We start from the raw sequence: 16,981 nt of genomic DNA on the forward strand, positions 1-16,981 counted from the left end.
AGGAGGTTGTCTGTAGGCATCAAATTATAGCAATCAATGAACCACGAGCAGCATGGCTCATTTAGAAACAGAGACACAGGCATTTTGCTGGAAGAAACAGTGATTACTTACCACAGGTCCAGAGAATCATGGTGTTTATTAGAGGTCAAAAATGTGGGATTCAGCATGGCCCAATACTAAACTATCCCTTGGCCCTCAAACTTGTTTTTCTGTGATTCCTGTCTAGGTGAATCGTACACCAAAATACCCAAGCCAGAAGTTTGGGAACAATTCTAATTTTTTCTTCCTCCTTTTCGTCTCTTTCGATCCCAACATCTACTTAGAGATTGAGACCTATAGTTGCCATTTCCTTACTATCTACATGATCTTCCCAATTTCACAGGTTAAGTTCAGGCCCTCATTGGACTTCTGTTTCTCCCTTTTGTTCATTCTCCACTTGGCAGCCAGAGTGATCTCTCTATATTGCCTGCAGAGGACTAATCCAACCAAGGAATTCTATATTCTGCCACTTGATAAATACTGGGGTGAAATGACTTCATAAAAACAGTGAAATAGCACCCTATTCCAGTGGTCATGTAATCAGTGCCCAGAGTATGTGCACATGAAACATAGTAGATATTCAGTAAATATTCATTCAATGATGAGTAAATAGGCAGTATGGTATACAGAAAAGCACAGACTCTCCCAAGAGACCAAGGTTCAAATCCCAACTTTACCACTTTCTAACTGAGTAACCTCAAGAAAGTTACCTAACATCCCTGGGCTTCAATTTCTTTCAAAATATTGTTATCAGTACCTACCTAGCAGGTTTGTTGTGAGGATTAAGTGAGATGTGCTTAGAGAACTTGGCAAACAAAAATAACTCAAATGCTAACTGTCTTAAAAACAAATAACTTGACAGAACAGAAAACATGTAATTATTGGGCACCACCTATACAGAGTACTTTACAAGGAAAATTGATGATTTGTGACGTCTGACCTCCGGAACTTAAAGCCTACATTGCACATCTCACCCCAGCTCAGTCAGTCAAAGAACATTTACCCCAGGCTCATCACTCAACTGGAATTCAAAAACTTGCCAAAAATCTAACATGGGAATCTAAGAGGGAATTTAACATGGGGATACCCCAATGTCAATTTAGTTTGATAATGTCAATACCTATTGGAGTTAGATCTGTATTAGGTAAAAATCAAATGGAAGATTTTAGAATTTGCCTTCCAACTTTGGTGAGTCATTACTATCTAGAATGGAGGCAATGGCACAGGACGCATGATACAGTCATTCTTCCCAGAGTTGATCAAGTATGATCCCGCTGGTGGGTGGGAATGACACTAGTGAAGGAGAAGGAATCACTTAATTTTTCAATCATTTTAAGAGTAGGACAGAAACTTAAGGACCATTGAGTCTAATCCTTTCTTTCTCCGGATGATAGCCTTGAGCCCCTGAGAAACAAAGTATCCTGCTTAAAAAGGTAACAGCCATTCTGAGACCAAGAGCGCTCATTTCCTGACTCTGTCCAGTACTTCTCCCACTGAGAGCTGTGCTGAGCATTTGTTTCTGTGACTGGGTGAAAAGCAAATCTTTATTCAGAATGTTGAGATTTCCCCCCCGAAGTGCCTCTCTCCCTAGCATCTCTCTAACATGAGATGTAGGTGGGCTTCTATTTCTTTTCATGGCACATATTGTGGATACAGTGTCTCAGACTCTTGAGTCCTGAAACGGCCTTTCTGTCTTACAGCTCTGAGGTTATAAAGTTATGACGTTATAGGTTATATAACTAATCTAGATTCTAAATGAAATAGATTATGTTCCTAATCTAAAATCTAAATTCTATATCAGTTCCTACAGACCCTCCAAAACATTAGGAGGGAATTGTTGCTTACCATTTGTGAAAAGTCCTCCAAGATTCTTGTATGAAAGATGCCATTCACATGTTTGTTTCATTCACTCATTCATTTACCCAACTGAGTCCTTAATTTTACACTTTTTCCATATGGGATTAATGTCTGTTTTTATGACTAGACTGTAAGCTTTATGCAAGTAAAAATTAATTCATCTATCTTTACCATTCATTGCTCTATGTATTGCACCTAGCTCATTTCCTGACAGTGTAGAGGTGTGATAATGAACCAAAAAAAAATAATAATAAAATAGGAAAAACAAAATCCATAGTCACTTTTTCAATCTCCTATTATCAAATATATCAGATTCATCTGCAATATGCTTCAGGAAATATACAGAGGAGGTAAAGATATAGAAAAGAGAGAGACCGGGAGCCAAGAGAGTGCGAAAGAGGTCCTTAGAACTCCTCAAGGAGAACCATACTTCATTATATGTTAAGGATAGTATGCATCATACCCCAACAGCCTACTAGACTGACTTATATTATCGAATATCTGTGCATTGAGTAGAGATTGTGTTCATATTTGCAATTCACATAAGGAAGTTTCCTGAGTCCAACACCCATCAGCCCCTGATTGACTATCAGCTTCTCAGATGGATCTTACACCTGTAAACTTGGTAGAAAAGAGTGGTACAGTTTGAACCAATTCAGAGTGACTTTGATCATGAAGATAGAGCTCTTGTTGAAAGCTTGAGGCATCAGTCACTGTCAAAGCCTGCCTCTTCACTGTGCCCACACAACCACGGGAGCTTCAATCTTCCTAAAGAGTAGCGAGGTGTGAAGTTAAAGAGGTTTGGACAAGCATTTGGGAGCCTCTGAAGCTTATCTGAACTAACCAAGCCTCCCAAAGCCATAAATCTCCAATGAAAGCTTCCAAGAGTGACATACTTCGTTGTGGAATGTCTCAGGGATTGGCTGCAGTCCAGAAAAGGAGATGTGTGAACTGCAAGATAAAGCCGACGCGCACATCACCCTTCCCTCCTGGGAATCTCTCAGTCCAACTCTCATGAGGGTAACCTTTGAGAATGTTGCTTGCCTGCTTAGAGCAGTGCTGCATTGCATGATCATTAAGGAGTCAGGATGGCTCTTGGATGTTACTTTCTGTTTGTGGTCAGGTTTCTCATTGGATTGAAAAAGACAGTGTGAGCCAGGATGTAAATATAACTATTGCCACTGTCATCCCAGACTCCTGGATTTTCTGTCTATTGCTTCTCAAAGTGTCCAGAGGCCACGTGCATGGAAACTGGCAACATGCTTGTTTCAAAGGCAGATTCTTGGGACCCTCCCCAGAAAACTGAATCAGAATCTCTGATAGGGCCTGGGAATCTGAAATTTAACAAGCTTTCCTTAGGCATACTAAATCCTTAGGCATAACATTTTCTTATCACTGTTCCTTTAATGCAAGCCAGTCACTTTGCAGAAGACGACTGAGGCCCAGAGAGGTAGAATGACCTGCTTAATGTCTCCTAGCTGGTTAGCATCAGAGGCCACGCCAGGACCCACCTCTGTGCTTTCCCAGATCTGTCCTTTTTCACCACCACATCTCCGTCATCATATCCTGGAGCATTCATCATGGCATAGCACAAGTTCCTGCAGGGAAGTGCTCTGAGATGCTTGCAGTGTCTCTGGAGCATGTAACATGAGGGAGACAAGAGACTCAACTGGGCAGATTACATTCCAGTCCCGTGCAGGCTCAAGGGTAAACAAGAGGACGGAGAAAGTAGCTCTGTGTCCTCCAGTTGTCCCTGCAGGCACCCAGAGTGCTCTTCTGCTCTATCTGTCCTTACTTTATGCTCAGAAGAGGATCTGCTTTTAGCCATTTATCCTTCTATATAAATAAATTAAAGAGCTCTTATACTTGCATATGCCGCTTGGCAGGTGCTATTTTCTTATTTGCTCTTAGAAGCCTTCCTGACTGTCCATGGTGACAATCCTTGGCACAACCCCCCAGTTTTGACATGTCCACTGTATTATCTATTTGCAAGTGCATCTCCTGCACTAAATTGTCAGCATCTTGAGGGTAGGAGATAGTCTTTCATCTCCTTATACCCATTGCCAGCATAATCTCTCGTCCATGGTAGGTGATAAATAATATATATGTGTCAAATAAATTCTTGCAAAAACCTAGTGAATAGAGAGGAGTTATCATCCCTACCTTACAGATGAATAGACTGGGTAGGAAAAGGCAAAGTGATCTGGGGATGATTACACAGCTGTCCAGGGAGAGGGAAGAGATTTGAATCAAATTATGAATGACTCCAACAGTGCTGCCATTTCTCCCCTTATTAAACCACTAGCATGTTACCCCCAAGGTCAAGGTATTCCCTCCCCTGGGGGTCACTACATCTTCAACCAACTCTCTAGTTTTGGAAAAGGCAGTTTGGCCTGATTACTAGAAATGTAGTGAGACAAATGCAAAGTATAAATTGAGAGCAGATTTGGAAGAAAAAGCAGCAGTTGACAGCAAGAGAGTCGAGAACCAAAAAAGCAGATTGAGTTAAATGGCACTGACCCGAGTCTACAAGGGGAATTCATGCTTTGGGATCTTCCTCCCACTAAGCACCTGGTCTAAATTTCAGGATTAGAGGAAGCTGCATCATTCTGGACATATAGTACTGAAAAGGAACAGAGTACTCCCCCACTGTATCTAGACTTCATGTCCCAGATGCTCTATTCCTCTTGAGGTGGGGATCAGTGAGTGAGGGCAGGCCAGGCAGGGAAAACAGATGGTGGATGACTATGCACAGCCTCATTTATAGGGTCCACACTGGAATTAAAACATGCTGTCATACCCAATATTTAGTATAGATTTTTTTTAAAAGACGGGTGCTAGGACCTACATTTCACAAGGTCTTGCTTCATCAACTAAGGAAGACCTCTGACCTCTCTCCCCTCCACTTTAAAGTTCACCCTTCAATTATTTCTTTGAAAATTTCAAGCAGGTTCTTGCATCCCTCACCCACAAGTCATTTCAGCTACCTCACGGCATGGGCCATGCCCTCCACCCTCGTTTTGTGCATTTTCTCCTGCTTCTGCTACCCCTGAAGCCAGCTGAAGGCCCTTCTCCACTTTCACTGGATCAGAATTAACCCCAAGCCAAGGCACATCATATTCCATGGATCCCAGAGATTCCAGCACCATTTTCTCTCTGCTGCTGTTGCTGCTCCCATTATCCCTCCTCCCCCAGCCCCCAAGCAATACCTCCCCAGCATGGAGGTGCACCTGAGTCCCTATGACTGCATTCTGGTACTCTCAGTGCATCAGAACCACTCTCTCTGTTCTCTTGGCCTACATAGACCCTGCTATTTTGTGAAAACTGCTCTTTCAGGCTACCTTTTTACTGAAAGCCCCCTCCCTGGGAGAACTCAGACATGAATCCCCAGGGGCAAAGCCTGTGGAAAAACCTGAGTGATTGTCACCAGAGTCTACTTAGCCTTGCCCCACTCCTGTAAAATCCAATTCTTTGTTCCTGGACCCATCTCTCTCTCCTCACCTTAGATTGAGTCCCTCAGATTGAGAGACCCAGCCTACTCTCTCCTCACCTTAGATTGAGTCCCTCAGAAGATACTTGGACTGTCATACAGACAAATTTCCACTAGTCCTGCCCACCATTCCAGCAAAGGTGGCTCCTAGAGATGGACATGGTTGAGGCCTCTCCCCTCCATCTAGATCCTACATATAACCATCCAACTGGATCCAGCTTCAGGCTCTGCTCTACTGTGAAGCTCTCTGTCTTTACTCCATGTAGCACTCTGCCCTGCCAAACTCAGAAGTCCAAATCAGAGTATTCATGTCACAATGGAGGAGCTACTTTTAACTCTTATCCTAACAGCTGGGTCAGTCAGATAGTTATTGCCAGATCTGCAGTGAGCAATCAAAATAAAGTGATTAAAAGATAATCAAGGGAGCTTGGATCCTCTCCCCATGGACATACCCAGCCAAGGTCTGCCTGTGCAAGTCACAACCATCAAATAAACAAATATATATTTGATATTCTTTTTGTAGATATCTAGAGTGCTATATAAACCACTAAACCAATTTTGTGTTAAGGGTTGTCATTGCATTTTTACAAAAAAGAAGTCAACCCAAATACTAAATTATGGGTGAAATTCTCACAAATCCCTAATCATGGCTGTCTTGAAATATGATTGCATGTATTTGCCTAAAATCCCCATAAAATGATAGAATATTGCCTGATTTCCTAAAAGTTGCAGTTAGAAAACTGATCTAGACTGAGTGATATGAGAACAGAGTCTGGTTTCTACATTGTTAGCATTTAATCTCGATGGTCTCAATTTAAAATTCGACCTTTAAATGAACCCAGTAAGACCCCTCCTGGGTTAATCATTCTGGGCAATTTTAAAGAGTTCTTATTATCAAAGAGAACATTAAAAATGTATATAAGTGTATTCTTCCCTGAGAGAGGTCAGATATCATGAATTAGTTGATTATTTAAAAAAAAAAAGAAAGAAAGAAAGAAAGAAAAGAAAAGAAAAGAAAGGAAAAATAAGCTGTCCATTGGAAAGGCACCCGGCAGAAGTATATTGTGAAGCGATGTGGTATAATGACAAGGGCCCTGGATGTAGAGAAATGAAGCCAGGTTCAGGGTCTCATTCAACTCTTGCTAGCTCTGCACTTGGGAATAAGTCACCTTCAGTTGCTTTATTATATTTTAGGATCATCATCTGTAAAAATGGACCCGTTTTCTCCCAGGGGCTGGGTGGCTTTTGTGAGGATCACCATGAGACAATGAACAATGGACTTTTAGCTCTCCAAGGTGTATAAAGATACTTAGCAAAAGAGAGCAAAGAGAGTATTGTTGAATTAGCCAGGTATTAATAGTTAAATAAGAATTGTATTGCTTTAATATGATAGTCTCAGACTTTGGAACAGAAGGTTGAAAAAGGAATAAAGATGCAATGTCATGTAACTAGGGAATTCTGGATTGGAAAGGAACTTCACATTCCTTCCAATTCTCGTTCCCCAGACACCCATTTTATAGATAAGGAAACCAAGGCACAGAGGTTGAGAAGCCTTCCCGAGGTCTCATGGCACTACCCGCAGAGGTCAGACTAGAATTTAGCTCTCCTGCTTCCCAGCCCCTAGCACCTGTGACTACAATCCTTAAATTAATCCCATTTCTGCATTCCTACACCTACAACCACCAAGCCTTATTTTCTGGTTCAGTTGTCTCCTTTAGTAAAAATCAATGAGATGAATGCAATATCTTCCTTTCCCTTTCCAGTGTAGACAGGACCAAACACTCAGAGAACGCCATCAACTTGACTCAGGGAGAGAGACCTTTTTCATTCACTTATCAAATATTTATCTGAGTTTTTACTTGCGCCCAAGAATTGTGCTAAACCCTGATAAAAAATCTGAGTGTTCAGAGGTTTCCTTCAAGTCGTGGATATAGGCCAGTGATGACCATGTAGCTGGAGATGTTAGAGCAGTTATAAATAGATTGCAATGGAAGCTTAAGGGGATGGTATGACTATGGAGCCAGGAGAAACGTGACAGCAAATTCTGCTTCACCTAAACAAATTAAAGGAGACACAAATAAATGGAAAGACATTCCGTGTTCATGTATTGGAAGACTTAATATCATTCAAAATATCCATACTCCTCCAAGTGGTCTACAGATTCAGTGTTCTCTCCATCAAAATCCCAATGGCATTTTTTTTTACAGAAATAGAAAAACAATCCTAAAATTCATATGGAACCACAAAATCTCCTTTATTTTAAAGTCAACTGATTATTAACTGATCAACTGTGTCTATAAAATAATTTCACTGCAACACCTGAATTAGTGTTTGATTAAATAACAGTACTGTAGGGGCACCTGGGTGGCTCAGTTGGTTAAGCGACTGCCTTCGGCTCAGGTCATGATCCTGGAGTCCCGGGATCGAGTCCCGCGTCGGGCTCCCTGCTCAGCAGGGTGTCTGCTTCTCCCTCTCCCGCTCCCCCCTCTCGTGCTCTCTCTCTCTCTCACTCTCTATCTCAAATAAATAAATAAAATCTTTAAAAAAATAAAATAAAATAACAGTACTGTAGCCTAGCCAAGTTGACACATAAAACTGACCATCACAAAAGGCTAATGAACAGTAAGTTGGCATACCTTTCTTATAATGGGTTCCATGCAAATATAAAATAAGGACAGCGTGGAGAAATGCAAACTCTCAAGACACACCTATCTATGCAATTCACAGACAGAGCTAAAGACCCCAGAGAGCATGCACACACTGCTGTCTGTGCAGCCTCTTGCATGGGTACAGTGAACATTTTCTCTCTGTTGCTTGGTGCGTTCATTGAGCTTCAGGGAATCTTAATAGTTTATAGTTTCAATCACAGAATGGGTTTTTTTACACAGAGCAAATTAAGAAGACCTCGATTCTGAATTTCTGCTTCCATTAAGAGGCAATATGGTATATTTGAAAATATATCAGCTATGGCACCAGACACCTGGATTCAAATCCATCTTTGTCACTTTCTAGGTGTCCAGTCAAGTCACTTAATCTCTCTAAGCCTGTGAATGGCAATTACCTATGAATGGTAATAATAGTATTGTCGTTTCAAGGTTACTGTAAAGGATTAAAGACCATAAACCAAATGGCAACGGATTCAGAAAAGATGATCAGTTAAGACAAGCTATGAACTTCTTTTAGTTCAAAGATTATCTAATGTTAGCTGAGTGGTCTTGGGAAACTTACTTTACTTCTCTGTGCCTCTGTTTCCTCATCCACAAAATGAGCATAACAGTAAATTGTTCTGGGGATTAAATGAGTTGATATATATTTTTTTATATATAAAGTAAATATATATATATAATAAATGCTCAGAACAACATCTGGTACACAGTAAGCACTATATATGGTTTAATTATGATAATTTGCTCTTTGTGTGGTAGCTGTGAAATCAGGGATGTGGGAAACCTGGATTTTAGTCGTAGCCCGGCACTGGGTGAACTCACAGAAGCCACTTCACGTCCCTGCCATAATGGCTTTCTCTGTAAAATGAGGGAGTTGATTGGACCCCCTGTGGAGCTCAGACATGGTAAGACTGCATACTACACTCTGCTGCGAGACGCAGGAGAGAAGACTTCTGGCTCACAGAGAATTTCCAGCTGCTGATCTCTCACAGGTTGGTCAGGGCTTCCTTATTGACTCACACCAAGAACTCTGCCTCGGTCTCAGTTTTTCTACAGGGCAGCCGATCTGTTTACTTTTCACCAAAATGCGTTCCTCTCTCAACCACATCAGAGCTGTCACAAGCCAGCTTCATGGCACAGAGAGATGGAAAAAGTGTTTTTGTTTTTCTGCTTCACTGTGTCTTCCTTCCTTTAGGGTCCCTTCTGAGAAAGGTCAAAGCACACTTCTGCATCTGCCGTAATGAGAAATGCTAGCCAATCGAAGAAGCAGGGCCCATGTGAGCGACAGGGCCTGCCCCCGGGGGGGGGGGGGGCAGGATTAGAGTCCTGTCAAACCTGACTCCTCCTCCAGCCCATGGAGGGTCCATGGTCACTCTCTCTCTGCCCCTGAGAGATAGCACATTACAAATGTCCTGAATGTTGTGCATGGCGGGGAGAAGGAGGGAAAGTTACTAACTACAGCATGAGGGGACATCTAATAGTGGGCAAAAAAGGAGTGATGTGGTTTTTGCCTAAGATTTCACGACAAGATGAAGTACTCTGTACATCCCCTCTTGCTTTTTCTTTATTCCACTAGGACTAGGGAGGCAGGAGGAAGGGGATTCAACCTCTTCTCCAATGCAGAAGAGTGTTGAAAAGGCTGCTTCCACTTCTTTTCTCTCCTGTGCTTCTGCCCCCTTTGTCTCTTTATCTGCTCCTCAAGGTAGAAGAGTATCTGAGCGTCAGCCTCAGGTGTCTCAGGGCTGTATTTACTACCAGGCAAAGTTAGGAGCCTTAAGGACAGGGTCCCGAGAACCACCCTTCTTTCTTTCTGTGTCCAGTCCCAGGTCATACATGTGTAAAGAGGGAGAGGCAGTAAGGAGAGACTGGCAAACAAAGAGAAAAACCCCTGGTTATTAGTGACTGCAGATCAATGCACAGTGTTCAAGAATGTCATATTTACAATGCACACTCTGAGCCATTTTTCCAAATGGATGAATCATTGATTGGTTCCACCGTCCATTGGAATAAATGAGGAAGAACTTCGTCCTACTTTGAATTAAAAAGGGGGTTCTCGGGCACCTGGGTGGCTCAGTTGGTTAAGCGACTGCCTTCGGCTCAGGTCATGATCCTGGAGTCCTGGGATCAAGTCCCACATCGGGCTCCCTGCTCGGCAGGGAGTCTGCTTCTCCCTCTGACCCTCCTCCCTCTCATGCTCTCTGTCTCTCATTGTCTCTGTCTCAAATAAATAAATAAAATCTTAAAAAAAAAAAAGGGGGGGGTTCTCGTCATTCCTACCAAACATTGCAGTGCTTAGCATTGCAACCAGAAAGAGCTAAGCCTTTCATTGACGTTATTTTGCAACCTATACAACTCCAACTAATCTTAGCATCTCCAAGTTAGAGGAAAATTCAAAGAACATCCCACCAAATCCTCTATAACATTGTCTACTTGACTTTCTCTACCACATTTTTGGGGCATAGTCCTGCAGTTTCTTCTTAAACATTTCCAACAATGAAACACTCACTCTTACACAAACAGATGACTTTATTTCTGGACAGGTGTAATTCCTGAGAAATACTTTTTTTTGTTATTTCTTTGTAACTTCCTCACAAAATTTGTTCTCCTCCTTTTGGAGTCAGACAAAGTAAATTGAAATACCTTTTCCTATGACAGCACTTTAAGGACTTAAATGGTTCTCAGAATGGGTTATGTGGTAGCAATCTCAGTGGCTGAGAACGGCAGTGATTTATTTCTTATACATACAAATGTCCATCCTGGGTCACCTGGGGACTCTGCTGCGCATTTCGCTCACTTAGAGACTCAGACTGATGTAACGGATCCTATTAGTAGTTTACTTTTAGCATCTACCAATTGAGTAAACATGTAATGACCAAAAAGCATAAATTGAATGGTTTCAAACTGAATGTTAATTGTAATTCTCCAACTTCCTGGGGACAAAGATTCATTTCAAAATCTAGATAAGATATCTTGAGTTCTACTTCCATGTACTGCAGAAGTTGACACCCTCCCCAGTGTTTCTGTGGGTTCCATTCCTAGGAGTCATCTGTCCAGCTCTCTCTCCACAGCCCTGCTCCCTCATTTTTTAATCCCTACAGGCCATATCACACTGCTGTCCTATCTGCTTGTCCCAAAACATGGACATAGCCCCTCACCTTTATTCTCCGAGTCACAACAAGCAAAATGTTGTTATGGGTGGCAGATTTACTAGAGTCTCAGGGATAACAGGAGAGGAGGAAGTAGAGAAGACACATGAGGGGATATCCAAATGACTTGACCTTGAAATTTAGACCTCACAGTTTCCAAAGTTCCTTACTTGTCTCTCACCTCTTCCTACTCCAGTATCAGGCCCATCTTCAGCCCTCAGATGAGTCCTTGCCAAACTTCTTCTCAACCCACAGCCCTGGTTTATGTATCTAGTTGCAAAGGGAAAACTCAGCTTGACATTACTTTATTCAGCAGAGCAGTGGAGCTCCCTTTGTCTTAACCTCCTCCACTTTGATTTATTCTGATACAATCTCCTTCATAACCAAAGCAGTTATTAATATGTTTTCCAAGCAAAAGAATTATCTACCATAGCTTCCACATTGAAAGAGAAAGCAAAAGTTGAGAAATTCGTTTTTCTTCGAGATGCCTTCAAAAAGAGGCGCCTGGGTGGCTCAGTTGGTTAAGTGTTTGCCTTCATCTCAGGTCATGATCTCTGGGTCTTGGGATTGAGCCCCCACCCCTGTTGGCCTCCCTGCTTAGAGGGGAGTCTGCTTCTCCCTTTCCCTCTGCCCCTCCCCACTGGTCATGCTTGTGCTCTCTCTCTGTCAAATAAATAAATAAAATTTTTTAAAAATTAAAAAATTAAATTTAAAACTTAATAAAAAAAAAACTATAGAAACCAAAGGCATACTACATCCCACATGCCACACTCTAGGATTGTGGCATCTAGACCAGGCATCTCTCATCAGTTCTTCCTCATAAAGTTCACAATGCCGTCAGCTACTGTGGATGCATTCTTGATTTTTTTTTTATAAGATACTTCTTTCCTCTTGCAGTGCATAGTGTGGGACTGGGACTCCAATGGCAAACACGACTTCATTGGAGAATTCACCTCGACATTCAAGGAGATGAGAGGAGCGATGGAAGGGAAACAGGTAGGTGGTAAACCACACATGATATTTCGACCAGACACTTCTCTCATGATGCAACCTTAGCACCCACTACACATGGAACACCTAGAGAAGAGATATCAATATTTGATTAAATGTGACAAGTAGGTAGCGTGGTGGGATTTGAGTACCTAGATTCTACTACTAACCCAACCAAAGCACCCAGTATGACCTTGGAGATGACACTGCACCAGTGTGGTGCGGTTTCTCTATCAGTAAAACAGAGAGGTCAGAGGAGAATATTTCTAATTTCCTTTAGCTGTGTAGCCCTGGATTAAGTGACTTAACTTCTCTGTGGCTCAGTTTTCTCACTTAAAAATGAAGGTGATAAGTGTACCTACCTAATAGAACTTTGAGAAGATTAAATGAGATGATCCATGGGAGGCACTGAGCAGAGTGTCTAGCAAGTAGCTAGCAGTTCCCAAATACCTGCTTATGGTAGTACTATTCTTTCCATGACTTGGTGACATTAATTACACATTCACTGCTTTGGAAAAATTATTGGATTCCTCCAAATATTCATTATGGCCACTAGATTTTAATTTGGCTCCACCATTTCACTCAACGCACTGGATACTGAGACATGGACCCAAACACTAGCACGTAACAGGGGCATATAGGGATTTCATAGCATCACACATAAACCTAAACCTCCTCCCCATTTCTCTCAGACACACATACATTCACATATCTATAAATTTATAGACATGGACATGGACCCTAACCATGTAACTGCTGTTCTTACCTGTTCATTGTTCACCTGCCCAATTTCTAGCCATAAAACCTGTATCTCTTTGCCTATGGGCTTTCTCTGGTGATTGGAGCCTGTTCTGCCTATGCCCACAGCAGGCTGAAGTATGAGGGGAGGTGTAGCTCCTTCCAGGGAGCAGCCCTCAACAAGTAACTAATAGGGAGTGAAGTATAAGTACTCCAGCTCTCTTGCCGCACAGGGGGCAGAACTCTGAGTGTGTCCTCTATGCAGTTTCCTAGGGCTCCCCAGCAGGAATCGGCCCTGGTTGCCCACAGTGGTAACTGACTTGCACAGCTCTTTGAGAGCCTCCACATCTCAATTCCCCACTCCTCAACTGGTGCTTCCTGGTATTACCTCCCAAATGAACTACTTACTTGCCTCAGGGGAACTCAAAACCAAAATACCTGACCTTCTTACTCTGAGGCCCACTGTCCCCATGGAACAGAAAAGAGTGACAGCTGAGCATTCAGTGGCTTTGAGAAAGGTCTTTCCCTTAGAGATAAGATCCTATACCTGACCTGGTCAGAAGTGCTGATTACAGAGGATGTCCAACAAATCATTTTTCATGTCTCTTCTTTCAGATATAAGGTCAAGATATACCTAGACTGGATGGGAATAAACATTCTTTAGAACTGGAAGCTTAATCTGAATCAGACCATTTGTCAAGTACTTATATTTGGTCTAGAAAATCAAGGGCAACTTTCCACGTAGTTCCCACAAAACCTGTTGTATATGCTCTGTTAAATATTCAGGATTGCAAACAACTTGTGTAACATGGAAAGACATTCACCACGAGCAAGCATGCAGCAGTTCAGGGCCACAGTCAAAACCAACACTGAATTGGGACGCCTGGGTGGCTCTGTTGGTTAAGTGTCTGCCTTTGACTCAGGTCATGATCCCAGGGATTTGACCACATCTCATGTGGTCCTGGGATCGAGCCCCACAACAGGCTCCCTGCCCAGCGAGGAGTCTGCTTCTCCCTCTCCCTCTTCCATTCTCTTGTGCTCTCTCTCTCTCTCTCAAATAAATAAAATCTTAAAAAAAAAAAAAACCCAACACTAAATTGTAAGTGAAGTCACACCCAGGATAACAAGATAGCCAGAGAAGTTATTGTTCTGTTGAACCAGACCCTACTGAGCTAATAAATTAATGAGTTATCAATACCACGTATTAGAGTTCTAAAAAGTTTCACAAAGTTGTGCCTTATTCTCCTCTACAAGAAGAAAGAGCCAAATCAATAAATGTGGGAAACATTTCATCTTTAGGTTCCTAAGAGGGTAGTACAAGTAAAATTATAGCATATATTATAAGTGAAGAACACCAAAGTCTAATGCTTTCAAACAAACAGAAATGAATCTTTTAAGTTCCACTGAGGAAATGAATCATATGCTATGTACTTTTCTGTATCACTGAGATACCAGAAAGATTTTATTTAGTCCAATCACTCAGCCCCGTATGGACACATATGCACTATGGGAAATGTTCTCTTATTTATTGATTCTACTAGTATTTATTACAGAACACCTACTAAGTGCCAAGTTCTACGTGTGTCATGACTGTGCATCAGAGTAGAATATTAACATGAATCAAATAAACAAAAAATAAAAATGTAATTACAGCTTTTGACAAATGCTATAAAAAAACTGAACAAGTTTTGGGATGCCTGGGTGGCTTAGTCGGTTAAGTGTCTGCCTTCAGCTCAGGTCATGATCCCAGGGTCCTGGGGTCGAGTCCCACATCGGGCTCCTTGCTCAGCGGGGAGCCTGCTTCTCCCTCTGCCTGCCACTCCCCCTGCTTATGCGCTCTCTCCAACACACAAATAAATAAATAAAATCTTTAAAAAAAAAAAACTGAACAAGTTTAGTATAAAGGTGTGGTATTGGAAAGATAATCTGAAAAGGCAGCATTTAAGTTGAAGTCCCTTAATGATGAAAAAAAGCCAGCCATGTAACAAGCAAGGGAAAAGCCTGCAGGCTGAGGGAATAGCATTGCTCAGTCCTGAGTGAGGAAAGAGCTTGGTGTGATTAAGGATGTGGAGAGAGACCAGTGTATCTGGATCAGAGAGGGTGGATGGGATGTGCTCAAAGACAGAGGCAGGGGCCAGGAAAAGCACATTCTAATAGCTCGAAGAAAGGAGTTTGGATTTTCTTCTAAATGTGATAAGAGACAGCTTTGTGCTCACCAGGACAGGAGCCACTAGCTACATGTGAGCGTTTTAGTCTTACTTTTAATTAATTAAAATTAAGTTTCAATTTCAATTCCTCAGCCACACAAGCCACACTCCAAGTGCTCCTTAGCCTCATGTGGCTTCAATATTGGTTGGTACAGATATAGAATATTTCTATCATTGCAGAAAGTTCTCCTGGACAATGGTACAAAGAGGTCCAAGCCAGAGAATAACATGACTGGTTTTAACTTTTTAAAAAATGACTCTGGCCACTGTGTAGATAATTCGTTATAGTGAGAGAAGACAGTGAAGCAGATCTGTCAGGAAGCTACTACTGTAGGCAAGACAAGAGGCAATAATGACTTAGGTTCAAAAAGTGATGGTGGAGGTGGAGAGAAGTGGAGTGATTTAAGATGGATTTTGGACACAAGAGCTATAAGACGTGTTGAGGGTTTGGATGTGAGGGGGATAGATGAGTAAACATTGGTGCCATTTCTTGAGTAAGGAAGTCTGGTTTCAGGGAGGTCCAGTTTGTGAGGAAAGTTCAAGAGTGGGGCTGGGGCAATTGGAGGAGAGGCCTACCTAGGGGTGTATTTTGGAGCCATCAGCAAACAGGTAGTTAATGTCAAGAGAATGGAGGATAGGGAGGGAGGATAGAGGAAGTTGGAACTGAGGAAACTCAGTAAGGAGAAACAGAGACAAAAAGAGGAGCCATCCTCTTTTAAGCTCCTTCCTGTGAGAGTCATGGTTCTGCAGGGTAAATTCTTGATTAACTTGGGTTAATTCTCGGGGGCCTTCATGAACAACTTTAGTTTGAGGTGGCCAAAAAGGAAACTTGCAAGAACAAATAGGAGAGCCCCTCCAAGGCCCTTCTAGGGGAAGCACTATGTTAATAGGCCAGGTTTTGAAGTGAGACTGATGTGGTAAATCCCATCTCCACCAGTTGCCACCCATAAGACCTGAGTGCATCTTTCACCTCTAAAAGGGAGTTGGGGGAGAGTTAAATGGGATTGTAGATGTAAAGCAAATAACCTATAATAACATTTATCCCAACATAGATGCAGAATACTTAGACCTGGTTCATCAGCAACCCCCTCCCACCCAACAGGCATAAAAGCCCCAAGTACCTGCAGGTTCTGATTCAGCTTCCTTAGAGCCCTTGTCTGGCTGTACCAACCCTCCCCTACTGGTTCGCCTTAGCCTAAGATGGAAATGAGTAGACTTTTCATGGATTATCACTATAATTCTTCAGATAACTTGAAATCTAACTCATTCGAAGTTTCATTTGTTACGTCCCACTTGATTGAAGAAATTGAGGTTAATAGAAATTATTGAAAATGACAAAGGAATCATCACAGCTAATTTTGGATCTTTTCTTTCCAATTGTAAGGTAAATCCCTACGCTACTTGTTCATATGGTGATATTAGAGGAAGATTTGGGGGAAAGGCAATTTCAGTTTTGATGGGTTTGGGAGGGACTTGGGGTGCTTTGTCTGAAAATACTAGATCTACTTTGAGACAAGCTAGAATTCTTGTTTATCAAGCACTACCCACATGGAGAGCTAATGAGAAGAGAACCTAAGAGAGGGAAAAAAGACAACCATCATCATGATGAAAAGATTAGGCCTTTAAAAAAAAAAAAAACAGGGTTGGAAATGTCCTGATTTCAGATTCAATTTGACTCTTCTTTCTTCCTCTCCTCTCCTCCCACCCTCCCTCCCTCCCTTCCTATCTTCCTTCCTTCCTTCCTTCCTCTTTTTTGTTCCTTCCTCTTATGAAAAGAGTTTTAGAGGACCCTTAGCCAGTACAGGATTCCTTTCTTCCCAACACTTATGTGGTTGCCCAGCCCCTACT

At 42.0% G+C, this 16,981-nt stretch overlaps 1 protein-coding gene across 1 annotated transcript in view; it reads left to right on the forward strand.

Moving 5' to 3' along the window:
• Positions 1-16,981, forward strand: part of CPNE4 (copine 4) — a 348,218-nt gene that overhangs the window by 284,908 nt on the left and 46,329 nt on the right. Inside the window, exon 7 of the mRNA XM_021678784.1 lies at positions 12,096-12,194. Within this exon, the coding sequence (XP_021534459.1) occupies positions 12,096-12,194 (99 nt within the window). The remainder of the gene's footprint in view (positions 1-12,095; positions 12,195-16,981) is intronic.

This window comes from Neomonachus schauinslandi, chromosome 1 (assembly GCF_002201575.2).
Source record: "Neomonachus schauinslandi chromosome 1, ASM220157v2, whole genome shotgun sequence".
NCBI classification, from domain to species: domain Eukaryota; kingdom Metazoa; phylum Chordata; class Mammalia; order Carnivora; family Phocidae; genus Neomonachus; species Neomonachus schauinslandi.